Source organism: Rhinolophus ferrumequinum, chromosome 21, assembly GCF_004115265.2.
Source record: "Rhinolophus ferrumequinum isolate MPI-CBG mRhiFer1 chromosome 21, mRhiFer1_v1.p, whole genome shotgun sequence".
NCBI classification, from domain to species: domain Eukaryota; kingdom Metazoa; phylum Chordata; class Mammalia; order Chiroptera; family Rhinolophidae; genus Rhinolophus; species Rhinolophus ferrumequinum.
In genome coordinates, this window is record NC_046304.1 from 36,125,077 (window position 1) to 36,152,786 (window position 27,710).

The 27,710-nt window shown below is 35.4% G+C and overlaps 1 protein-coding gene across 11 annotated transcripts in view; it reads left to right on the forward strand.

Annotated features, from left to right (window-relative positions):
• Nucleotides 1–4,657: 4,657 nt before the first annotated feature.
• Nucleotides 4,658–27,710, forward strand: part of CDK12 (cyclin dependent kinase 12) — a 71,292-nt gene continuing 48,239 nt past the window's right edge. For all 11 annotated transcript variants that reach the window (XM_033089325.1, XM_033089328.1, XM_033089329.1 and 8 more), the window contains exons 1-8: nucleotides 4,658–5,757; nucleotides 9,506–10,387; nucleotides 16,150–16,326; nucleotides 17,161–17,300; nucleotides 17,855–18,025; nucleotides 21,514–21,703; nucleotides 26,766–26,822; nucleotides 27,204–27,305. In XM_033089325.1, coding sequence (XP_032945216.1) covers nucleotides 4,709–5,757; nucleotides 9,506–10,387; nucleotides 16,150–16,326; nucleotides 17,161–17,300; nucleotides 17,855–18,025; nucleotides 21,514–21,703; nucleotides 26,766–26,822; nucleotides 27,204–27,305 — 2,768 coding nt within the window. In that variant the 5' untranslated portion in view covers nucleotides 4,658–4,708. The remainder of the gene's footprint in view (nucleotides 5,758–9,505; nucleotides 10,388–16,149; nucleotides 16,327–17,160; nucleotides 17,301–17,854; nucleotides 18,026–21,513; nucleotides 21,704–26,765; nucleotides 26,823–27,203; nucleotides 27,306–27,710) is intronic.

Consider the following 27,710-nt stretch of genomic DNA (forward strand, 5'->3'; position numbering starts at 1 on the left):
AATTAATATAAGACCTGGTATTATATCATATTATGTTTATCATATCATATATCATATCATATTATATTATAAAGACCTGATCTTATAGTAAAATAAGACTGGGTCTTATATTAATTTTTGCTCTAAAAGACGCATTAGAGCTGATTGTCCGATGGTCTGGCTAGGTCTTATTTTGGGGGAAACACGGTACATTTCAAAAATGTTAAGCAAACGTTCTCCTAAAGCCATGCCAGCAGATAACTACAGTTCAGGTGAGCAGGCACAGCAGCGTAAATTTATTGAGAATAAATCTGGAAATGTCTGGAAACATGTTTGTCACCACAAAGTTATATATAACCATGCTCCTTGAAAGTAGAATTCAGATGTATTGCTTGTCTATTCCTCTTACCCCATTCCTTTGAGTCACTACACAGTTTCTTGGGGCAGGAATTTCCCCTCATTTTTAGGACCCCATTATCTAGCACTGTACCTAGGCTTAGTTAGGCAAATCTTTTACTGGGCTTGCAAAGCCTTGCTAGACCCAGCTCTGCTCCCCTTGCCAATTCCCCCAGCCACATTCGCCTTCTTTTATGTGCAGAAAATTCCTACACTCCTCTCCTTAACTGCTAGGAGGGCCTCCTCTGCTGTCTTCACCTCACTAAGACCCTCTTATTCAGATTTCAATTTAAATGTCTCTTCCTCTAGAGCAGAGAAGCAAGCCTTTTCTAACCCCTGACTTAATCAGGTCCCCTGTTATATTATCTCTTTAATAATACTTAAACCATCAAAATTAATTAAGTCCATAATTTGTTCAATGCCTGTCTTCCCTCCTGGACTGTCAACTCCAGGAAGGCTTGCACTGGGTCTGTTTCTTTCACTGCTATCTACTGACATTGCCAAGCCCAGCTCCTGACACAAGTCAGAGACTCAATACATATTGTTGGGATAAATAGAGAGGGTCTCCAGATAAAATAACAAAACACTTAAATTTGAATTTCAGAAAATCAACAAATATTTTTTAGTATAAAAGTATGTTCCAAAATTATTATATAATGTAAATCTAATAACCTTAAAATTGATGAAGTACAGAGAGCATTTATCGAAGTGAGAATTTTCAAAGATAATTCATATTTAAAATTCCGTTTCCTTTTCTGTTGTCAAAGTGCTCTTCATTCAACAAGCATCTATGGAGTCCTAATACTTGTGTATTAGGAACTAGTAATATAAACATGAAAAAGCAGCCCCAACCCTTATTTGACTCATTTGATTTAGAGTTCTGAAAATCTGATTGGTTACTATATTCATGGGTACTCAAAAGAATTTTTGTTAATTTATTATTATGCCCAAAGTATTAACGTTAGATACACAGCTATACTTCCTCATGGAAACTCTCTGTACAGATAAACAATAATGTCTGTATTAAGTGTAGCTAGAAAATTTTAAACCTTATAAAGCTTGAAAATAGAGTAAACTTGACCAAATTTTGGTCACAGAATAGAAGTTATCATTTCTCATCTGAAATGACATGTAAAATTTGTACTCAAGTAAAAGATACCATTCAATACAAAAAAGCATAAAAGGTGCACATAGGAACAATCTTCCTACGTGGCAAGAAGAAGACAATGCGTACATTTTAAATGACTAAGCTTTGAGGGAGACTAAACTCTTTAAACCTAAAATCTAAACTAACAAATTGGTCTGTGTGGGGATAAGAAGTTACTGTAACTTTAAATATTTTCTCTTGTGTACAGGCTAAAGAGAAGCTTTCTGACCTGCTGTGGGAATTTACAGGGAAAGTGTAATCATCACCTGACTGATCATCTTGAGGTTCATACAGTTGCCCTGACTCCCTGCCCTGACAGGTCATGCAAATAAAGCAAATCAAGCAGTTTTGGAATTTCTCAGTTCAAAGTTTTCTGTAGAGTGAAGCAACACTTACACAAAAGCACTATTCTCACCAGTTGTTGGGCCAATCAGTGTGTGTAGTTTAGAGTAGATTTTGTATTTTAAAATTTAAACAGAATCTGAGATTTCCTAGAATAGATTTTTTCCCAGCTGTATTGAGATATAATTACATTAGAGCAGAATTTTATCCACCAAAAGGAGAAAGTTTAGTGCAATAGAGTATTAGCCTAGGTTTAAAGAAAGAGAGCTGTCCCTGTTTCTGGCACTAACTAGTCTTGGTGTAAACAAGCTCCAATTCCTTCTGAGTCTGTTTCATCCATTAGTAGATGCATATAACACCCATCCTGGCCACCTCACCAGGTTATTTCCTTGTTCAGCTGATATTTATTGACAGACTTAAACGAGTCTTGTAGAAAATTAAAAAGTGCTACAGAAATATAAGAGATTATAAAAATTCAGAAAAAGCTTAATTTATTCATTAGGGATCTCTAGTCTGCTTCAATAGGCAACAGATAATTAATCTTTATAACTATAAATAATGCTGTTTAATTTGGATGATTTTCTTTTTCAAGATTTTATTTGACACATGACCATGATTCCTTCCACTTTTCCATTTTACTATGAATGTGGGTGTATCTGGGTCAAAACCTTCATCTCAATTAAAAGTTAGAAAAAAAATCAGAGTAGTTTTGCTGAACTCAGACCAATATTTAATAAGGTGGGCCAGTCACATCTAATTGGCCTATTTAGTCTCATGCCAGCTGCCATCATGTCAGACACTTGGGGGAACCTTTACATCCAGGCCCTCTTGCAGCAATGTTGGGGAGATACCACACCTGAGTTTCAGTACTTAATTCTATCCTCTATTTTTTTTCTTTTTTCTTGATAGCATTAATTTTGCTATTTCCATAGATAATTAAAAAGTTGATATGAAAAGCTTGGTCTTTTTCATTTGTATTCAAGATTTATGGACTTAAACGTTCAAGTAAAAACTTTTTATTAGTACCCATGTAACCAAAGCAACAGGAACATTTTCAGGGAATGATTTTGAAAGTGGATTCTTCTACCTTCATTCAGAATGTTTTCTGACTCCTAATTTACTGGTTGATCTTCCCATCTTTGCATATACAAATCCTATTTACTCTTTCTGGCCCAACTGAAATGCCCTTTTATAAAGCTTTCTCTTAACACTCCCAACCTCATTTTGAACATCCTCAGTGCTCTGTATCATTTCTGTGACATTTATTACCTTGTATCTTGTGGTATGAATATATTATCATTATCCTATTTGAGTGCCCTGGGTGGGTAATACAACACAGAGAAGGGCCTTAAAATCTCACATATACATGTGTTGAAGAAAAGAATGAAGCGTGGACAAGTCACTTAACTTCTCTGTGCCTTAGTTTCCTCTCACAACCCTATTTTGTAGGATTGTTGTGATGGGATGAGTTAATGTATGCGAAGGAGTTCTGAAAAGTAAAAAATGAGGGGCAGTGTAAGATACTATTTTTTCAAGGTTATTAGTATTATGTTTTTCTTGTTCATAATTATAATGTGTGACAATAAAAGGCTAAATAATTCCAGAAGAGCTGTACGTGATCCCAAGAGGTGATGAACTTTCAGGTTCTTAGATTGTTAAGCAGACAGGAAAGAATGCCACACAAGCTTAAGAGCTTGTGCTTTTGTGTCAGACAGGAATTTGAATCTCTTCTTTGGCACTTGCTGGACTAGCTTTGTTACCCTGGGTAAGTTATTTAACTTCTCTGAGTCTGGGTTTCCTTATCTGTAAAACAGGGATGAGGATATCCTGTTTGGGCCATAGTACGTACGAGAATTACAGATAATGCACGTATTGTACTCTATATAAATGATAAGCATTGTTAATACTTAGGGAATTAGGTTGAAATGTCCTTACATTCGCCCTTTGTTCTGTTGACAATATTTTCATCCCGGTAGTTATAAAGTATGCAAAAATTAGTTTCCGCCAAAGCCTGAAAATATTTGTTCAATGAATTATCAATAAAGTTTTGAATTAAAAGAACCTTCTTGCTCCGTTTCAATCAAGCTTTGATCAAATTGAGTGAGGAGCATATCGCGAGAATATGACGGATCGTGTTTTGTGCTCAGGACCTGTTCTCGCGTTGTTTGATAAAGCAGTGAGAGGTGGAAAGGAAGCGCGAAATACCGCGAGCTTAGTGGATTCTCGCGAGAGTTTTTGGGATTGTCCCCTCCCCCCTCCCTCAAGTACCGTTTCGGTTTAACCTAGTGTGTGACTGGGAGTCTGTGAGGGAGCGAGTGAGTGTGTGAGGTATTGAGGTGAGGCGGAGGCAAGAAAAGGGGCTCCCTCAGAAGCGAGGGACAAAGGGGGCGTGGGGCCGCGGGACCCCAGCGACCGGAAGCCGCCCCGAGCCGGGCTACCGGGTAGGGGAAGGGCCCGCGCAGTCCTTACAGGGCCCCAGAGCCGGAGTCGGCCCCACAGCCCCGGGCCGTCGGCTTCCTACTTCCTCGACCTTCCCGGCCTCCGGGCTTGAGGACTGGCTCGGCGGGGGGAGGAGGGCAAACAGACTCGAGCAGCTGCCCGTTGTCTCGCAACTCCACTGCTGAGGAACTCTCATTTCTTCCCTGGCTTCTTCACCCCCTACCTCATGTAGGAGGGTGCTGAGAAGTCGGGAGGGAGGAGGAGCCTGTGCTACCGTCCTTTCCCTCCCCACCCCCTTCTAGGGGCGCTTTGGTAGGCGTGGGGTTGGGGTTGGGGGGGAGGGTGGGGGTTACTTTTTGGAGTGCTGGGGAACTTTTTCCCCTTTTTGAGGCCAGGGGAAAGGGAATGCCCAATCCAGAGAGACATGGGGGCAAGAAGGACGGGAGTGGAGGAGCTTCTGGAACTTTGCAGCCGTCGTCGGGAGGTGGCAGCTCCAACAGCAGAGAGCGTCATCGCTTGGTGTCGAAGCACAAGCGGCACAAGTCCAAGCACTCCAAAGACATGGGATTGGTGACCTCCGAAGCAGCACCTGTGGGAACAGTTATCAAACCTTTGGTGGAGTATGATGACATCAGCTCCGATTCCGATACCTTCTCGGACGATATGGCCTTCAAACTAGACAGGAGGGAGAATGATGAGCGTCGAGGAACTGATCGGAGTGACCGCCTGCACAAACATCGTCACCACCAGCACAGACGTTCCCGGGACTTACTAAAAACCAAACAGACAGAAAAAGAAAAAAACCAGGAAGTTTCCAGCAAGTCGGGATCGATGAAGGACCGGATATCAGGCAGTTCAAAGCGTTCAAATGAGGAGAACGAGGACTATGGGAAGGCACAGATCTCCAAAAGCAGTAGCAACAAGGAATCCAGGTCATCCAAACTCCACAAGGAGAAAGCCCGGAAAGAACGTGAGTTGAAGTCTGGGCACAAAGACCGGAGTAAAAGTCATCGGAAAAGGGAAACACCCAAAAGTTACAAAACGGTGGACAGCCCAAAACGGAGATCCAGGAGCCCCCACAGGAAATGGTCTGACAGCCCCAAGCAAGATGACAGCCCCTCGGGAGCTTCTTATGGCCAAGATTATGACCTTAGTCCCCCAAGATCTCATACCTCCAGCAATTACGACTCCTACAAGAAAAGTCCTGGAAGTACCTCAAGAAGGCAGTCAATTAGCCCACCTTACAAGGAGCCTTCTGCCTACCAGTCCAGTACCCGGTCACCCAGTCCCTACAGTAGACGACAGAGGTCTGTGAGTCCCTATAGCCGGAGACGGTCGTCCAGCTATGAAAGGAGTGGCTCTTACAGTGGGAGATCACCTAGTCCCTATGGTCGAAGGCGGTCCAGCAGTCCTTTCACAAGCAAACGGTCTCTGAGTCGGAGTCCACTCCCCAGGTGAGCTATTTGTGTAACAGTCCTTTCTTAGGGTGGGTTATGAGGCATTGGCAATTAGTCATGTTTTGTTTAAGTCCCCTAGTCATTCAAGTTAAGTGAATTGGTCTCCTCAACCCAGAATTCGAAAAGTGGAGAGTTAACATGCTTAAAACTCCTAAGGTAGGTACTTAGAGATCTTTAGCTGTAAGCTCCTGTGTGAGAAAAATCACAGGCTTCTGGGTATTGAATGCATAGAGTTGATACTGGTTTCCAGAGTTTATCTACCTATTTCTGTTGCTTTGTCATAAATATTTTTAGATCACGTTGTTATAAGTGCTTTAGACCTCATTGAACCTGATTGAAGACATTAAAAAATTGCAAATTTTTATTTGTATTATCTTGAGACTATTTGCCTAAGTCGTTACCAATTTGTGCTCTCCACTGAGTCTACAAACCTGTTAAGTTTATTTCCTAATTGATGTTTTGATGACTTAACAAAAGACTCCTGTCTTTTCACTGATATTTCTAGTGGAAATTCAGCTGATTAGTCCTTTTTCCTTTTGATGGTGGAGCCTGGCAGAAAATTGACCTACCCTGTGACCACTGGCAATTTTCAAAATCTAAAAAAAATGGTAATAGTGCCTTTACTGTGTTGTTTTTGCAAGAAAGGCATGTTAGTTTGAAATTTAATTGTTGGAATCTACAGAAAACTGTTCTTGTTCCTAGATGATGAGCTGTACCTCCCTCTTTGTGGACTCATCCTTGTCCACAAAAGCAGAACATGGGCTTTGGAGTTGTACCTGAGTGGAATCCTGTGCTTTAATATCTTCATGCCTGAGTTTTTACCTGTGTAAAATGGGAATTACAAGTACTTCTAGAGTTGTGAGGATTAAATTAGTAATATGAAGTGCATAGCACAGTGCCTGGTACCTGGAGCTAGTCAGTAAATTCTATTTATGAGTAAGGGAAATGTTGAATACTAGTAGAGAGATTATTCTGATTTGAAAAATACCATGCATATCTTTTGTATGTCAATGTGAGTAATTTTTGCTGACTTAAAGTTGTAATTATTCATAAAGTAGTTTGAATTGATCAAACTGCAGAGTTCCTAGCTCTCAGGGTCTGAAGTTCCTTAGTCTTTTCCCCTCCATTTTATTACAATTTTTCAAACACAGAACAGTTGAAAGAATTGTAGTGAGGACGCATACATGTACATACATTCTATAATATATGTCATATATTTTGTTTATCCATTTCTCCATCAATCCATCTTTTGTTTTGATTCCTCTGAAAGTCAGTATATTTTACTATAAACACTTTAGCGTGTGTACCATTAGTTAGAGTTTTTTAAGGAACCCTAAGAAATGTTCTCAGAATATTTGTTTTCCTGGGGGAGTAGCTTAAGGCTGTTCTGAGAATTTTTATTGTGGGGTTTGGGAATACAGAAGTGTATTGAGGCCAAAACGCTAAAATGAGTTTCAGTAAGAACTGCAGCTTTGTAGAGATTCCTTTTGGATTCATGTCTCAAGTTCTCTCTTCGTCTACTCACTTAATTGGAACCAGTGAAGAAATGGTAAAAAATAAGTCGAAAAAGTATTGGAGATACTCTATGATAGTATAGGACACAAATATGCAGACTACATAATATAATCCTGGAGTCACATGCACACTTTTAGTTGGTTTATAGAGAGCACCATATGTTTGTATGTGTGCATTACATATTTTTCCTCATTTGTTGGAATTCAAACAGCAAATACAAAAATTTCTTAGGGTAGAAGAACATACAGATCCCTTCTATGGTATTCTCTGTGTTTTTTCCTTGGGAGATAGACAAAATTAAACAAGCAACATCTTTTTAATAGACTGAAAATGCTTTGGCAGAAATGCAAGATCTTCACATTCACCAAATTACTAATGATTTATAGTAGTAATTTCATTTCAAATGGGTGGAACCTAACTTAATTCAGGGGGAAAATACATTTGTTTTTGAAGACAAATTTTTTATTGTTGCCTGCATTTACCTATTTGTTGTCCCCCACCGCACACACACCCACACACACCCACACACACCCACACACCCACACACCCACACCTTTTTTCCCTTGAAGAGTGGATCTGTACCTCACAGCATTTGTATCATAAAAATGTCATGAGTACATGACCATCCAAATGTCCTATTAACAGTAGGCTTCTGTTCAGAAATTCAAGCGTTTTTAGCAGAGTTCCTTAGGAAGATTTAGTCATGCTGAAAGATTAAAGAAACAATGGTTTGTAGAGTGTGGTCTCTAACATTACTTAGTAGTGTTTGGGATTTTAGAAGTTTTTCCTAGGCTAGTGATGTTAGTTTTATCCTAGCTATAATTCAATCAGGGAAAACCTTGTTTCAGCCAGGTATTTACAAGAGAAGTGTTAGTTTTCTTAAGGGTAAGTGGGTATTTTTGGTAAATCTATCTAGCTACTTTCAATAGTTTATATTCTCATGTTTATATATAGTATGTGTTATTATTGTTTTGAGCACTTTGATTCCAGTACTGACTATATTTTAACTAACTTTTTGGAGAAAACTTCCAAAAAGCAGTATAGGTATAAGAAAACCATGGCTGTTTCCCCTACACATATATGCTATTTGTTTTGAAATCTTTTGATTGATGTCTGTCTCACAGATGATTAAATATAAAGGGAGATATTAGAGATCTGGAATGGAAGCAATTTTTTGTAGACTACTGGGCAAATTTGTTTTGTCCAATCATATTTTTAGTGCTAATTTTTCCCCCTCACCTTGAAGCCTAAGCGCATCAGGCTTTATTAAAAAGCAAAAAGAATTAATGAGAGTTGGGTTTCAATATAGAATAATCTGCGACATAGATTCTAAGATTTTATTTCCCAATCCTTCCTTAATGAAGAAAATAAATTGAACATTCGGTAATACCTGGCTTTACAAATTCCTAAAAAGTTGATTGGAAATCATTTTATATTTGAAAGTACCAGAAGCCATTATAGTTTTGAGAATTTGTAATAAGTTATTTTGGTAAGATCGTTTCTCTTGTTCATCTATTTTGTAAGTCCTAACTGCTGTATCTTGGGGGTTTGTGTATTATAGGCACAACTTAATTATAAACTGAGGATACAAGAAACAAAATCTTTTCTTGGGATCTGTCAAGTAAATAGCAATGTAGTTTAAAAATTCAGATTTTGATTAGGCATGCTAGTTACTTTTAATTTCCTGACTGGTATAACCCAACTTTATTATAAAGTCTGACTTTGTTTTATCGTGTTTTCAGTTTATCAGAGATTTAAACCGAAATTCTAAAAGTAAACATTGTGAATATGGGTATTTTCCAACATGGGGAAAAATAGCGATCTATCTTCCTTCAGTTGAATAATTTTTAGTATTATATGCTTGAAATATGTTGTCATGCAGGGTTTAGTTCTAATCTATTTTTTAAATAAACTTTATTTTTTAGAATAGTTTTAGATTTACAGAAAAATTGTGAAGATAGTTCAGTACAATGAGTTCTTATGTGTCCTGGCACCCAGTTTCCCTATTATTAACGTCTTACATTAGTATGTATGGTACATTTGTTACAATTAATGAACCAGTATTGATTTATTGTTATTGTTATTATTAGATACCTAATCTATTTTTAAGATTACTAAATTACTCAAAGTGGGTTTTTTAAGTTATATTTCTCCATACTTCAGCTGATCTATTTTCCTGTATATTGCTATAGCCTATCCATTTTAAACTGCCTTTTTCTTTTTCCATTAGGAAATCCATGAAGTCTAGAAGTAGAAGCCCTGCATATTCAAGACACTCATCTTCTCATAGTAAAAAGAAGAGGTCCGGGTCACGCAGTCGACATTCCAGTATCTCACCTGTCAGGCTTCCATTGAACTCCAGCTTGGGAGCTGAACTTAGTAGGAAAAAGAAGGAAAGAGCAGCGGCTGCTGCTGCAGCAAAAATGGATGGAAAGGAATCCAAGGGTTCACCTATATTTTTGCCTAAAAAAGAGAACAGTTCATTAGAGGCTAAAGATTCAGGGTTGGAGTCTAAAAAGTTACCCAGAGGTGTAAAATTGGAAAAATCTGCCCCAGATACTGAACTGTTGAATGTAACACATCTAAACACAGAGGCCAAAAATTCTTTAGATACAGGGAAAGTAAAGTTGGATGAGAACTCTGAGAAGCATCCTGTTCTTAAAGATTTGAAAGCACAGGGAACAAGAGACTCTAAACCCATAGCATTGAAGGAGGAGATTGTTACTCCAAAAGAGACAGAGACATCAGAAAAGGAGACCCCTCCACCTCTCCCCACAGTTACTTCTCCACCTCCTTTACCAACTACTACCCCTCCACCTCAGACGCCCCCTTTGCCACCTTTGCCTCCACTACCAGCTGTTCCACAGCAACCACCTCTGCCTCCTCCCCAACCAGCGTTTAGTCAGGTTCCTGCTTCTAGTACTTCAACTTTGCCCCCTTCTACTCACCCAAGGACATCTAGTCTGTTCTCTCAGGCAAATTCTCAGCCCCCTGTACAGGTTTCTGTGAAGACTCAAGTATCTGTAACAGCTGCTATTCCACACCTAAAAACGTCAACATTGCCTCCTCTGCCCCTCCCACCCTTACTACTTGGAGACGATGACATGGATAGGTAAGTCCCATAATTAACTGAGAAAACTTAACTCTCTTGATCTAAGTGTAATGCAGTTTTTGTTTTCAAATTTTGTCAAAACTGCTCTAATGCATGGCTATTTAGAATACTTTTATGAATAGGAAATGCCTTTGATGTTTGATTTACAGTGGAAGAGTCCATATTTATGACACTATTACTTAGGAAGAGGGAAAGTCTGGTGACCCTTTTTCTCATAAGTTTATTTATTGATAAGTCTAATTTTGACTAAAAAAATCAATAGGGTTTTTCTCCCTGAATTTTTATGTTGAAAATTTTAAAAGCTGTAGAATAATTTAAAAAATGATACAGTTAATACCTTTATACTCTTCACGTAGATTCTCTTCACCTAAAAATTAACTTTTTGCCACATTTGCTCTAACTATAGATATTTGGCACTTCACTTCTGAATGCTTCCGCATGTCTCTCCTAACATTAAGACATTTGCTATATAGTCATAATACCATCATCACCCTAAAAAACTTAACCATTGATTTAATAACGTAATATCAATAACATAATATCAATAATGATACTATTGAATATCCTCAGTGGTCCCCAAAATGTCTTTTATAGCTGTTTGTTTTTTTTCCTTATCCAGGAGAAAAATAAACCAGGCTTATTTCAAAAAATACTGTTCAAAAAAAAAAATACAATTATACTGTAAGAAGCAAAAGAACAACATATAGAATCTTTGCTAATTGGAATGTAAATTCACAGTGGGGTGATGGGAAAAGTTCTAATTGTAATGAGTCCTCTGAGTATTGAGAACTGAAATGATTGTGAAGCAGGAATGTGATTTTATGGAAGGCATTAGGAAACATTTATTTAATTTCTTGACAGTACTATCTAGGCAAGTACCACCAAATAAACATGATTTAGCAGTGATATACACTATGACCGCATTTGTGTTACTGTTTTTTCTCTTGAGGTCCTGCCTTCTTGTTCTCTAGGATATAAGTTTCATTTATTGCAATGAATTTTCGTTGTAAGCACAAAAATAAGTACCACTGATCTTGCATCCTAGACCAATTCCCAGCCCTCCATTACTTTCCAAGTAACAGGTATTTCAAACAGTGACACACTTCAGACCTTAAGGTCTGTATTTTTCTAGACTACTCCCTGTGCCTTTTAAAAAGGTTCAAGTGCAATAAGTGGGGGGTGGAGGGAAAGACTATTTAAAAGAATGGCTTCCTTACTATTTAAAATGGTAAATCTGATTTTAAAGGAAAATTCTACATGCTTTTTCTAATATTAATACATAGGTATTTATGAATTCTGCCACATACTGAAAACTACAAAGGAATAGAACAGAACCTGAAATTTATGTAGAAAAATTTATTTGAGGTACACAGTGTACTTAGAGATACAAGCCATGTGTTTTCATACTTGCGGGGAAACACGGTACATATAACAAAAACAAAAAAAAATTTTGAATTTAAAATTAATATATAGTGAAAAGGAGGAGATTTCATAGTTTTTATTGGAAAAGGAAATAGTTAAGCATTATCCAAAGGGACCTTAGGCCATTATCCACTCACAAGAACCTCATTTAAATATTACTTTATATAGTGGCTAGAACAATAGTGTGGCTAAGAATCTTCATTTTAAAATGTTTACTTAGCTAACCAAATAACTATTGAACCTACTGACTTACCATGTGTCGGTTTAGAGTGCAGATTTTCAGAGATGGAATGATTTTGATAGATCGGATTTCTATCTTTCAGATTGGGGATGAAGGGTAAAGTAAGACCATTCAGTGCTTATTTGAGTACGTGTGGTTATCTTTAAGAATGCGTATGAGAGAGAATGAAGTGAGCAAAACTATTTTTGTTATATATCAATTCTGTTCTGAAAGTATATTTTATTTTATAGTCCAATGTAATTATTTTTAAATGTATGATTATCATCAGCTGTTTTACACATGTAATACTTATAAGTAAATTATTAAAGGTAGAAAAATGGAAATGAAGATTTCCACTATTGATTTTATTTTTTCACTATATATTCATTTTAAATTCAAAATGTTTTTTTGTTTTTGTCATATGTACCGTGTTTCCCCGAAAGTAAGACCGGGTTTTATATTCATTTTTGCTCCAAAGACGCTTTAGGGCTTATGTTCAGGGACTGTCATCCTGAAAAATCATGCTAGGGCTTATTTTCTAGTTAGGTCTTATTTTTGGGGAAACACAGTATACACACACACACACACAAACAAACACACACACACACTACTTTTTTTGGTGCCACTCTGTCCATTTACCAGCTGCACCTATCTTCCACATGAAAAATAATTGTCACGTAAGAAAACTTCAGGAAGAAATCTAAAAGTCGCATATAGAACTCACATTCCTCTCTATCTTATGTGAAATTGCAGCAGCTTAAATATTGAGGATGTGATTTATTCATCCTTTTTATTGTCTGCTGTGTTTTAAACGTAGAACTTAGAATGAAATTAGTAAATATTGGTTATTTGAATGAGTAAGTAAAACTGCTAAAGGAGTCAAAGTCAGGGCTTGTGTGAAATGATAATGGGCATGTATAATAGTTAAGAAATCAGTTGGCACATGGATAATGTAAAGCTTGTATGAGAGGATTTGTCTTCTTTTAGTTAAAATCCTTTTGGGAAAAGAACGAAACTTTTCTTTCAAATGTATAGATTGAGCAGGAGTGTATTCACCCAGGTAGTAAATGCAGGAGTGAATTTAACTAATGGTATTGCAAAAGCCTTTATGATTCATGGTCTATAATTTTTGGTTTCAAGGAGCAAAGGCTGCCAAACATCCACCTCAATATAATACATTCTTCATGAATATAGCTGTTCATGAGATCTACTTTTAGAGGTCACCCTTATACTCTTCTTTAAAATTTCAGTTAACCAACTGCACAGGGTTTTTAAAATCTCTTTCTCTTTGATAGCTTGGTTCGTTTGGAGTTTATCAGACTTCTGTAGAATCTACACTATACTCTTTGTGTGTGTGTTTGTGTGTACGTATGTGTTTCTGTCTACACTATTCTTAAAGGCTGTTGATTTAAAGTATTGAGCTCTTATAGAAAGGAAAGGATCTATGTGATCATTCAAATTTGATTTATGATTTTGCTAATAGAATGCTTGGATCCCATTTTTAAGATATTCAACTCAAATTTTTAATTGAAGTTTGTAAAAATAAATCACTTTTTAAACAACCTGCTTTAAGGGGAAGAGGATAAATGATCATATTTAAAATATGCTGTTGAATTTTTTAAATTATGAAGAAATTTTCTTTTTAAATAATTCATATGTAAATTCATATACTTTCTTTTTTAACAACAAAGACTTCTTATTAGTTTACATTGTACCTACAGGTTAAATCCCATCATAATAAATTTCAAGAGACTATCTAGATATTAAAATTTGGGCAGTTCTGGAGCTTGGCAGTTTTTAAAAAAAATTATTATACATGAACATTATGTAACCTACTCACCATCCGTGAATTGTCTACAAGTATAAATGGGGAACCAGAAAGTACTGATATAAAGGTAGATCAGCACTTCCTGTTACTGCATCTTTAAGTAATGACTTAGATTTTCAGTGTCTGCTTCCCTGTTAAACCCTCTCAGCATCCATGTCCTCCACACTGTATAGAGCTGTATTTTACTGAGTACCCTCTACTGAAGGCTAATGACCATAATGTTGTTAAGCATTGCAATGTTACGGGCCATCATTATTCCAAGATTTTTGGTACATTGGAATTTGTTGAAATAAGATTCGACCTCTATTCAACTTGTGCACCCTGAATTGGTAGGATGTACATATCCTATTAAACACTCTTTCTGGAAATAAGCGTGCTAATAATATGATTTTTTTCAGAAGCAGTGTACATTTTCACAGTAGCAAATTATATTTGAATCCATAAAATGAACCTTGGAAAAAAACAAAACCTAAATATAAAAAACATAGACTGAACTTAACATGAAATGATGGTGAGAGAATTCAGATACTTTGATTCTAGTGAAGCAAAATCAAGAAATAATGTACTTTTTAATCATGAGGAATTGAAATTTATAAAGAATATTCTGATATTAGTAGTTGAGAAATGAGGAATTTTCTTCATCTGAATGTCTTAAAAAATTGGGGAAATTTAAAAAAAATCTATATTGTATCCTGCACTCAAGAGTTTTCTGGTAATGATAGCCTGTTTTCCCAGGGTAGAAAAATTATAGTGCAAATTATAATAATGTTGTATGTTCATCTATGTTAATAATTTAACAAAGTTTCAGATGATCATTTTGTACTCCATCAAGACATGGTACAAACTAATTTGGATTCTATTTTGATTTATAAGGATTATAATGATGAAAGTTGGTGGAAAAGTGGTAGCTTTTGAGATTGTTTCACACATAGGGCAGCAGTATGCTTCAAAAAGATACATTACAAGGGATAGATTTGTTCTTTAGGGTTCTGTGGAAGTATTCATGAAAGAATATGTTTCATCATCTAGGATCTGCTTTTTAAGCCTTCTGTCCCCTGTCGCTATCAACTGCATGTACCAGAAATTAGTATGTTAAACTGAACCAACTTGATAGGAGTAACTATCCATAGGGCTTGTTTTCCCAAGTATTGTTTGGTGTAGCAAAAATTATAAGCCTACCCAGGCATATTGTAAAGCTGTTCAAAAGTAAAAGTAACTCAGAGCAAGTTTTGTGAATGGAAACTTAGTGCTCTAGTCACAATCTGCTTTAAAAAGAAAAAAAATTTTTTTTTATAACCACTTGTCAGAGGAAGCTCCCACTGTGGTTAAGATTCTCAGGTGCTTTTCAACCTTCTGATACTGTGATGGAATACAAAAGGCTTACCATCTAGCATGGTTTTATTTGTAGGCATGAATTCATATGCCACACTATCTTTTCTGAGGACATGCATGGCACAAAATCCTTCCTTTACTCATAAATAAATTTAGGTAGTTTAAAAATTGGATCTGAAAACTGACTTTTCTAATCTGTTTCAGAAAAGCCATCCTTTCTGTTTTCCCACTGACTGCTATAAGTTTTGATTATCATGAGAGAGCTGCTTTTAATGATTCTGAAATGGTTACCAGCTGCTTTTAATGATTCTGAAATGGTTGCTTGTACTCTTTCTCCTTAGAGTTTTAGTTAGAAGGTTATATCTCCATATTGGCTGATCAGGTGTGATTGCCTTTTGCTTCCAAACCAACAGAATAAATCAGTGTATTTTTCACTGATTTTGATTTTCAGCTTAGTTGTTTTTCTTAGAAAACACTAAAATACTACTTCCTTTTTCTAGATTCTCTCTACATCTTTAGTAATATAGTACTGTTACATTGTTGAGCTTTCATTCCTTATTTAAATCTCTGTTGGTTAAAATATAGAGTAGGTTTGGTGATTCCTTGAGTTGCAGTAGTACTTTGTGAATTTAAGATGTTTACTTCCTGTATTTTATTTCAGCTTGGTAAAAATCCAAATAGAATCTTAGGAAGGATATTAAAGGAAGAGTTTGTTAAAGTTAGACTTACAAGTAATGTTCCAAAATTTTCATTGTTTCCTTAGTATAGATTTATTTTTGTAAAATCCAATTATGTTTAACTTTGATAAACTCCATTTTCTTACCTTATATATTGCAGGATTTTTTCCCTTAAAAGTAAAATCTTTGTAATCTGTTAATAGCCAGACGTCATGATTTTTTAAAATTTTATTGCATATCCTTTAAATGTGATCTTTTTCTTCTCTTCCTCTCTATTGCTTAGTCCAAAAGAAACTCTACCTTCAAAACCTGTAAAGAAAGAGAAGGAACAAAGGACACGTCACTTGCTCACGGACCTCCCTCTTCCTCCAGAGCTCCCTGGTGGGGATCCATCTCCCCCAGACTCTCCAGAACCAAAGGCAATCACACCACCTCAGCAACCATATAAAAAAAGACCAAAGTGAGTTTTTGGAGGGACCTATCCTTAATTACAGCTTTTATTACAGTAAGGAACCTTTGGGCCTAAATCTCACACTTTTTCTTACAACCCACACCAGTAAGATCATAGAAGATTGGGCCTAATGTATATCTTATTATATTTGAATGGATAAAAACCTACGGAGGAGACCCGTTCATCAGCATCCACTGATACCTATCTGTGTTTTTTAGAAAAGCAATAATTTCCCAAATCCAAATATACCACAAACATTGATCCCGTTGTATCTTTTGAGTTCATATATTTGGTGTATTGAAGACAAAAAAAACCCAAAACCCTTTCATTCAGGGTGTGTGAATTATGTATACATTAATGAAAAATTAATAGATGTGGGTTGTTCCCCCCTCCCCTTAGTCACTTAAACTGCCATGCCATAAATGTAGTAGAATCTGGGTTTGATCTACTGGTGTTAGCATTCCTCTCTTAATAAAAATAGTTACTATTTATTGAGTATGTATTATTGCCAAAACTTTATATTTTATTTTCATAATAACCTTATGATGTAGGGATTATTTTTCCAGTGTATAGTTGAGAAAGCCAATAGTCAAGAGAAGTCAGAAAATAGCGCCAAATGTATTATTTGGTCTTAGTCTTTCTGATGTAAAAAAATCTGTGTTTTAGCCATTGTAAGAGACTGTTTAAACTGTTTATTTCATATCACTTAATTTCTGCCTTTTTAATAAAGAAATTCATAAAAGATTCAGGAGGCAAAGATAACATCATAAAATAATTGTTTTCTTTGAATAGACTTAATATTTTTAAATAACTTTGTTTTTATTTTTGTTTTCCCTTTTTTAGAATTTGTTGTCCTCGTTATGGAGAAAGAAGACAAACAGAAAGTGACTGGGGGAAACGCTGTGTGGACAAGTTTGACATTATTGGGATTATTGGAGAGGGAACCTATGGTCAAGTATATAAAGCCAAGGACAAAGACACGGGTAAATACAGCCACCATATACTAGATGTAAGAAGGTTAAAAAGTTAGCAGAACTAATGTTTTAAGTGGATTTAGCAAAAGTAAATTTTGAGTTCTAATTTGGTCCACAAAAGTTACTAAGTAGATTAAAATTTTCCAAAAGAATAGTATAATTATTACTGTTTAAAAACCTTCTGCTTTTTTGTTGTTTATTATAAATGTTTTATGATAAGCTTGCTTAGAATTTAAGAGAGAGTAAAAATGAAATGTGTAAGTTGCTCTTTGTTTGGTAAGGAGTTAGTCCTTGAAGATAAAGTAGTTGAATTAGTATATTTTAATAACCAAAATTTTTAGGCCTAACTGAATGTGGAATTTGAAAATTCAAATCTTAAAAAAAAATTAAAGATAAGAAAGGGAACTTAGGGATTTATTTTTTAAGATATAAAAGTATCTGGCATAAAGCATTAAAGTAGGCATTAAGCCTGTCTTTCACAGCAAGGACCATATATTGGCTGGTTCATGATGGTGGCCAAAAATGCTAATTGATAATGTAACATTTTGAATTGATTGTGACAGGAGAGCTAGTCGCCCTGAAGAAGGTGAGACTAGACAATGAAAAAGAGGGCTTCCCAATCACAGCCATTCGTGAGATCAAAATCCTTCGTCAGCTAATCCACCAAAGTGTTGTTAACATGAAGGAAATTGTTACAGATAAACAAGATGCACTGGATTTCAAGAAAGACAAAGGTACAAGCAAAGAACTATGTTGCTACAGGGTAGACTGGTACATCTTATTTTCCTTTCTTAGCTTGTTTTCCTGTTTGCATTTTTTTTTTTTAACTTCTATTTATTTTTAAGTGTGTTTTTCCAGGACCCATCAACTCCAAATCAAGTAGTGTTTCAATCTAGTTGTGGAGGGCACGGCTCACAGTGGCCCATGTGGGGATTGAACCAGCAACCTTGTTGTTAAGAGCACCGTGCTCTAACCAAATGAGCTAACAGGACGTCCCTGCCTGTTTGAATTTTTTAACAGTTTGTACTAAAGTCCAGCTTCCTTCTTGAATCTATGCCAGAGTTAAGACACTAGTAGTAGATTGCTCTTATGTTGAGCAGTGCTTATTTTATAAAATGTCCATTCTTCATCAGTGTACTCTTATACTTTTAAAAATCATTATTAAGCATTAAAATTAGAGTCTGCTGTAGCACCTAATAAGGTCAGAACATAAACAATTATAAGATCCTCTTCCAACCAACATTTTAAAGTTTTTGTTTTTTTTACAAATTACAATAAAAATAAATGGAAACTAAAACCCAGATTTATCAGTTACTCCCATTTTGTAAATTTCTTTTTAATTATACTTTCAAACAATATATTAGTTTCAGATGTAAAACAGGGATTTAGACATTCATATACCTTACGAAGTGACTACCTCACCATACATAGTTACTATGATATCACTGACCAAATTCCCTATGCTGTATATTGTATCCCCGTGACTAATTTTATAACTGACAGCTGATACTTCTTAATCCTCTTCACCTTTTTTTGCCCATCTCCTCACCCCTCTCTTATCTGGCAACCGTCAGTAATCTGTATTTGTGGGTTTGTTTCTTACTCTCATTTTTACATCGTCCCTTCTGATTATGTTCATTGCATCCAATATTTTTAGATAGTTTTGCATTTATACAGTTTAGAATTCAAAACAGGTATTTCTAAAACAATCCTCTTCAGGTACATAGTGGTTTGTTTTCCTGGGTGTGTAACTTTTGTCTCTATTTGGAGGGTAAAATTGTTCATTTTTTTCCGTACTTATGTTTGAAGTAGTCTACATATGACATTTAACCTACTTTTATTGAAGCCAATCTGAAGGTTTAGATATGGGCAACTGTGAAGAGATGGCACCTGTGAATATAATCTGGGATGTTAAGAGAGAATATAATGGTGGAAGGGTATTAAGAATATACAAACTTCCAGTTATACAATAAGTCAGGGGAATGTAATGTACAACATGGGGTATATAGTCAATGATATCATATTAACTCTGTACAGTGACAGATGGTTACTAGACTTCCTGTGGTGCTCACTTCATAAAGTATATAAAAGTTGAATTACTATGTTGTACACCTAAGACTAATATAATATTGTATATCAACTATAGTTAAAAATAAGTTTTACAGAAAGAGAGAATACGATTGAAGTACATAAAATTAGGAGGGTAATTGATAAAGTTAAGCTGGACTTATTTACAGAGCCCCAAAGATATTAGCAGTAGAGGAGTAGCATCTCTTGAGTTTGATAAAGTAGTTTTAAAGCAAAAAAAAAAAGAAATTCTGCTTATGTAACAGTATTCAGATAAATTTATGAAAGTTAGAGCTGCATAGAACTAATACTAGGTTTATTTCTGGGTGTGTCTTAAATTTTTCTGATTATAAACATAATACAATGTGTAGTAGTTTCTGTAAGCATGCATAAGAAAATGTTGATTGCTTCTGGAGAGAGACTTCATCCATGCCATTCCGTACTGCTTAAATAATTTACCATGTACTGTTTAAATTCTTTTTAAAAAGAATTAACCTATTTTTTTAAAAAATAATGAATGGATGGATAGATGTTCTGTGTGTCCATTGTGGAAAAACTGAAAATGTAAAAGAATAAGAAAAAGAAAATGGCAATCACTTCTCTTTCACTCTATCCTAGAAAGCATCCATAGAAACCCACTATAGTATTAGCATTTTGGCATATTTCTTTCTAGTACTTTTTATTATATATATTTATTTCAACGTAACTAAGATCAAAGTATATTTAATGTTTACAACTTGTCATAAGCAATTCCCCATGTCTTTTAACATGTTTTAATGACTGTACATAAAAGTAGATGAATCCAAATTTGCTTCACCAGTCCCTGTTGAGCAATTAGTTGCCAGTTAAAAGTATATATATATATATATATAATAGCACCGCATTAAGCATCTTTGGGCATTAATCTTTGCATTTATTATAGATTTATTTCTTAATATAGTTTCTTAGAAGTAGAATTATTTTGTCAAAGGGGTTTTCATATTTAATGTTAGATTGCTTTTAAGAGAGTAGTAATTTATGTCCCACCAGTGAGTGCCCATTTCACTTTATCCTCCCTAGCATTCAGTATATATTTTTTAAAAATTATCATATTGATAAGTGAAGTATGATGTTTTGGATTGCATTTCTTGTATTACGTCTGAGTTTTTTTCCATGTTTATCAATTTTATTTGCTCTTTTTTGAGTTGTCTTTTTGTGTCCTTTGTCTACTTACCTTTGCAATTTTAGTATTTTTCTTATTAATTTGTATGAAATTATAGCTGTATCTCTCTAAGATATTCCCTTAATGCCGTGGTTCTTAACTTTTTTGGAGTCATGGACCTCTTTAAACATGGATCATTTTTCAAAGAAATACCTTTAAAATGTTGCATACCGTTTCAGAGAGTTTGAAAAGTCCTTGAAGCCTACCACCCAGATTAAGAATCCTTGCCTTCATGCTACTATGAGACAGACTTTTAGACTAGTTCGATGTCTAACTAGGTCTAGTGTTTCTTATGTTATGTTATGTTTGTCTCTATCATGCACCCTGTCGAAAATGGAATGATAGTGTGGATTTCAAATCTTTTACAGTTTTCTTAGTGTACTTCCCCTTTTATCTACTTCTAAATTTAGGGAGTTTAATTGGATGATTCACCTTTCAATTCTTAAAATACTATAAATTTCACTAATAACTTATACTGAATAGATCGTACTGCCCTGGCATATTAACGTGAGTCCTATTTACTAAGGTAAAGACTTCTACAGAAGTAGTCACAGACAGTATGTAAAAAATGCCCATGGTTGTGTGCTACAAGTAACTTTATTTACAACAGACAAGCAGACTGGATTTTTGGCCCAAGGTCTGTAATTTGCCAACTGACTTAGATCATAAAAGACTAATAATACAACCTGATCAGCGCAGTTGTCCGCCTCAAGACAAATAGTCCAAAGAGCACTGGACTAGGAGTCAGAAGATTAATTCAAATAGTAGTTCTGTTATTTATTATTAGAAAGGGCAAGTTATTCAACTACTCTAAGTTTCAGTTTCTTCATCTGTAAAATTAAGCTGTGGTTCCAGAGTCTTATGGTCATCTCCAAAATTATATTAAAATTTGAGGCATTGTCATTTAATACTCCTTTTTCTTGTTTTTAATTTTTTTTCTTTCATCTTGCATAGGTGCCTTTTACCTTGTATTTGAGTATATGGACCATGACTTAATGGGACTGTTAGAATCTGGTTTGGTGCACTTTTCTGAGGACCATATCAAGTCATTCATGAAACAGCTAATGGAAGGATTGGATTACTGTCACAAAAAGAATTTCCTGCATCGAGATATTAAGTGTTCTAACATTTTGCTGAACAACAGGTAATTTAGTCAAATCAAATGAGGATAAGCATTTTCTTCCTCTCTTCTGACTCTCTTAGTTTCAGCTAGTTAATTGGGGTTATAGGTAAACTCAATAATGCCGTTTTTTGCATTTGCATACATCTGATGTTTATACCTTAGGAATAACTTATCATAGGGGTACCCTGATCAGCAGAGTGCAGACTTATTGTTAATAAGGAATTAACAGAGGTAGAATTGTAAAGGTTTTTTTAATTGCAAACATTTTAGGGAATCACACCTTATAGGAATATTCAGGGAGCTTTTTGCCATAGTTAGTAAATAATATTGTGGTCCTAGGCAAATTGAGACAGACGTTGAGATCTTAGTGAAATTCTCCCTTGTTTAGTGGGGAGAAATGTGCCTGCTCTTTTAGGTGCTTTTGAGACTTTCTCAGTTACCGAATTTCATAGTAAACACAGGTGTAGCAGGTGATTGACCTTTCTGCCCAGCACCAGGTCTTAATAATGTAGACAAACATGAGTTTGGTGATGACAGTGTTAATTCTTCAGACGTTTTTATCACCTATGGTTCTTTCTCTCTGACTATTTGCCTAAACTGCACTGGTGATATCAGATGTATTATGCACACTAGTCTTTGGTAATAGCCCTGTCTATTGAGGAATAAAAAGTAAGTCTGGTAGCATTGAAATCAGGCCGGTGTTTACTTGTTTAGGAAATTGGGCTGTTTACAGCCATCTTTGATTCACCCTTGTTGTAAATATTTCTGTTCAATTATGTTTGATAAACATTATCTAGATAGGAATATGGAATGATTATGATATATTTTTTATCTTTGTGAATTGTGGTGACCAACCATCCAGGTTTGCCTAGGACTGTCTTAGTTTTAGCACTAAAAGTTCCACATGGCATGGTTGGCCACTGGAGAGCTCAGAGTTTAGTAGGGTAGCTAAACAAATAAATTGCTCAATTCAGTGAACATTTATTAAGCCCATTTTTTTCTTAGAATTTGGGAGCACCTGGGAAGATGCAGTCTTGAGGAATGAATAGGAATTTACCAGAAAGACTGACAACTGAGGGTTAAGTTTCGAGGCAAAAGATATTGCATAGAGAAAAGCACATAAATGTGAAAATAATATGTCTGGAAAACTGTAAATAGTCATTATTGCTAGGGCAAGAATGGTGAAGCCAGACAGTTACAAGGAGCCAATTTAAGGATTTTGTATATGTCACTAACTTAAACTTTATATGTGGCAGCCATTAAAGGGTATTGGCTTGGTTAATTCTTTGTTTTTAAATTAAAAATTAGTTCATTTTAAATTTAAAAATATATAAAATGTATATATTTGTACTTAAATATCTTTATAAGACTGAACATGATGTTAAGAGATTATTCCTTTCTGTTGCTATGTCTTTGACCCACAATTAAAGCTGGGCGTGGTTAATCTACATCCATAGTAATAAGACTTCTAGAATTTAATGATGGCTATCATTAACTCCTGGACTATAGTATTTATATACATTTAATACAGCTTTCTGGACTATAGCTTTCTGGATTATAGTATTAATAAACATTTTTCTGGTCCTTTTGCTCCTCTGTGGGGGATGTCTCAGGCCTGGAAGTAACTGCATTCCTGCTTGGTGTCCTATCTGGTGGGTCAAGCCTCTTTCTGTCCCTGACTTCCCATATTCAGGGAGATAAGCAGGATGTAGGAGTCTCATGATCTAGTCTGATCCATCCAGCCTCTGCTCTTGCCCATTTAGTTCTGTCTGCACAGAGACTTCTGGGTGAGATGGCCTAGAGAGAATGGTAAGAAGTCCTGAGCTATCCAAGGAAGAGAAAGCAGATGATGAGAGGGAGAGGAGAGTAGAGTTGGGCTCCATGATGTTCATTATATCTTAATTATACAAATATAAATGAGATCAAATCATTTTAGGTAGAGGAGACACAATTAGTCTGTTCCAGAAAAGTCACTAAATGGTCACTATATGGGGTATAGACTGGAGGCAAGGAGACCTATTAAGATTAAGAACACTGTAATTAATAGGTGCTTGAACTAGCCAAGACATTGCTGATAGAGATGGACAGGATGGATTTAGTAGATCAATAAACTTGGATGACGAAGTGAATGGTAGGGAATGAAAGAAAGTGCTTTAAGATACCTCACAGATTTCTGATGAGAAACTTGCTAGGTGGGTGGCACTATGGTCAATATAAGGATTATAGAAAGAAGAGCAGGATGGGTGGGGTGAAGAGTAAATCCCTTTTGGATATGTCTTGCATATCCAGTGATACCTAATAGGCATATGGTCACATGGGAGTTCCAAACTAGCAGTATGGATTCTGGAGTTATCAAGCATAGAAAAGATGTCAAGATGGAATTCAAAGAGATGGGCAGAGAAAGTAGAAGAAAATAAATCATAAATGCAAAATAGGCAAGTTTAAGAAGTGAGTGATCATAGATGTAAGATGATGCAGACAGAGTATAAGATCTAATAAGAGAATATGAAAATTAAAAGGTCAGTGGTGACAGTGTGGGCTAAGTGGGTGGATAGCACAGTAGGAAGGTGATGGTAGGTGTGTCTTTAATTTTTTTTTTTAATTTTTCTGTTTTTATTTTTTATTTAAGGATGCAGAGGTTTGAGCATATTTAAATGCTATGGGAAAAGAAAATCAATAGAGAGGGAGACATTGAAGATTCAGGAAAGAACCAAAATAATTTAAAGGAGCAATGTTCTAGAGATAGGATCAAGGCCACACAGGAGGCAATAGCCACACTTGTAGGTGTTGATTGTCCTTGAACAAGAAGAATTTGACACACTTGTTCTGTAATTGAAGGAAAAGAAGGAAGGGAGGTTATAGATGCAAAAAATTTACAGGTGAAAGGATGTTAAGTAACTCTCACCTGATGACTTCTGCTTTCAATGAAGGTCATTTACTGAGAGTGAGAGGGGGAGGGGATGGATTACGAAATTTGCTAGGTGCTGGTGATGTTTAAGTCTAGCCGAATTTTCCATAACTGTATATATCTGTTGCCATTTTAACTTTGAGTCTTACTGTATGCCTTGAATCTTGGATCACCTCAGGCTCTCAGAGTAAGAGAGATGCCAAGAAATTTGAGAAATGCTTTTTGTCTCTACAGGGCTCAAGTCAGCTACTTTACTTTTTGTCTTTCTCAGAATTTGCTTATAAATTGAACTTTAAAATGTAATGATATTTGAGGAAAGTAGGGTAAGATTCCCATAATCTTCACTAGGAATGGTAAGGATTGATTTCATGTAAAATTTTGTTGTTACAGGCATACCTCAGAGATATTGCGAGTTTGGTTCCAGACCACCGCAATAAAGCAAATAGCACAATAAAGCAAGACACAAATTTGGTTCCCCAGTGCACATAAAAGTTATGTTGACATTATACTGTAGTCTATTGAGTGCAACAGCATTAAAAAAAAAATGATGTACATACCTTAATTTAAAAATATTTTGTTGCTAAAAAATGCTAACCATTATCTGAGCCTTCAGTGAGTCCTAATTTTTTTTGCTTTTGGGGGATCTTGCCTCCATGCTGATAAAAGCGCAATAAAGCAAAGCGTAATAAAACAAGTTATACCTGTAGTAGTTACCTTGTTTTACTATTGTATCCCATTGCTAATATTTTGAGGAGCACCTCCTAGCATAACCTCTTTTTTTCTATCTTATTTTTCTGCCTGATCTGAGCTATCACGCACCTGAGATATCCCCAATTCCTTAAAAAAGAGTGAGCTGGCGTTTCACTCCCCAAGAGATGTAAATACAAGATGTAAACGTAAATAAATAGGCTACATAAGAATTTAGATAAATATGATTAATCCAAAATTGTTAAAAAATGGTTTTTAAATAGTTTCCCAACATTTTGTGTTGCAGTTTATTAAAATATTACTTGACAGCACTGTCAGAGACAGAATACTTAGAGTGAAACATGGGTGTGATCCCTTGGAGGGAGTGGTTCTTGAAGTATGGTTCTCAGACCAGCAGCTGTGGCATCACCTGTGGCTTGTTAGAAATTCAGATTTATGGGCTGTGACCTTAGTGATTCAGCACCTCTGGGAATGGGGTCCAGGAAATGTTTAACAAGCTTTCCAGGTGATTTTTATTTCATATTAAAGTTTGAGACCCCTCTAAGGCCATAGTTATATATCCTGGTGTAAGAAATGATGGCAGTGGGTTAGTAGAAGGGGCCTCATTCATCATAATAATTGTTTGCTCAGATCAAAGCTATGTTCTCTATTTGAAAAAAGTCTGTTAATATAGTCACATTGTTGTTTACTTTTTTTAAAAAATCAAAATTTGCATAACAAAAATTGAGATAATATAATTAATAATTAATACATATACAATTAACATTTTACTATATTTGCTTCCTTTTTATTTTTCTGCTTGAGTTAAAGTAAATTACAGGCATCATTACATTTGACCCTAAATACTCCAACAAAAGTAATTGTTACCTACTATCTTCTATCACTCAGTCCATATGTTACATTTTTTCAGTTGTCAAAATGTCTTTTGTATATACCTAGTTTGTTCAAACCAGAATCAGTCAAGGATTATGAATTGGATTTGTTCATAGGCCTCTTAAATCTTTTTTTTTTATTTTTAAATTTTAATTTAATTTTTAAATTAAATTTATTGGTGTGACAATGGTTAGTAAAATTACATAGGTTTCAAGTGAACAGTTCTATAAAACATCATCTATATATCACATTGTAAATCTCTCTTAATCTAGAACAGCTCCTTTCTTCCCCAGCAATAAGTATTTAGTCTTTCAGGTTCTAGCTACTGCTGTTTGCTAAGAAATGAAATAAATATTTAGTTGAGTCAAATACAAAAATACAGTAGTTGTCAAAAAAAACCCAAAAAACCCTAAGGCTTTGTAAATTGGAGTAGTCAAAAGAGGCTTACTCTGGGAGAGTGATCATTAATAGAACTAAGAGAACAGAGGTTAAAATTCATTTTTGCAGTTCCTTTAACTCATAAATTAGCACTTTTTAGGTATAATTTGGAGGTTGCCGCTGTTACTTATGAAAATAATTATTTTTGTTTTACAGTGGGCAAATCAAACTAGCAGATTTTGGACTTGCTCGACTCTATAACTCTGAAGAGAGGTGAGGCATTCATCAAAATTATATGTGGGAAATAGGAAAGAATCCTTTTTTATTCTTGGAAACCCTAGTGTCCTATAAGATGTAATAACTGTCAGAGTTCCCTGATTTTATAAATGTGTTACCACCTAGATTGTAGACAGTAAATTCTGTCTAAATTCCTGAATCAGGCTTAGATTGAAATAAATCAACCCAAATTGGAATGGAAGTTATTTCTTCATTTCCTACTTCTGTCCAGTTTACTTTTGAACTATTAGGTTGCTGTGGAGGTGTTTTGATAATGCCATCTTTAATTGGTAGATATTTCTGTTTGTATTTAAGTGTACAAGTATTTTGCATCAGAAGCCATTTATGGGTATGTCATGATTATTTTTTATATTTTAGTCGCCCTTATACAAACAAAGTCATTACTCTGTGGTACCGACCTCCAGAACTTCTGCTAGGAGAGGAGCGTTACACACCAGCCATTGATGTTTGGAGCTGTGGGTAAGGCTTCCTTAATTTCTTTTGTTTGTAACTCACATATTGTTGAACTTGTACACTGTTTTCTCTGTACATTGACCTTTTGTAGCTTTTCTTTAAGTTCAAAAGGATGGGGATAAACTTTTAGGCAAATTTCAGAGAAATCTGAATATTTCTTAATATCAGAGATACTTTTTTAATGTTTCGTCAATTGTCTTTTTTCTCTTTTAACATAGTTTAAATTGGAATCCAAATACGTTCAAATAAGGTCCATAGATTGCAGTTGATTATCTCAAGTCTTTTAATTATGTATTATCCCTCCATCTCTCTTGGGTCCCCTTATAATTTCCTTAGAAGAAACAGTGTCATTTGTCCTATAGAGTTTCCCACAGTCTGGATTTTGCTAATTGCACCCTCGTGATGTTTTTT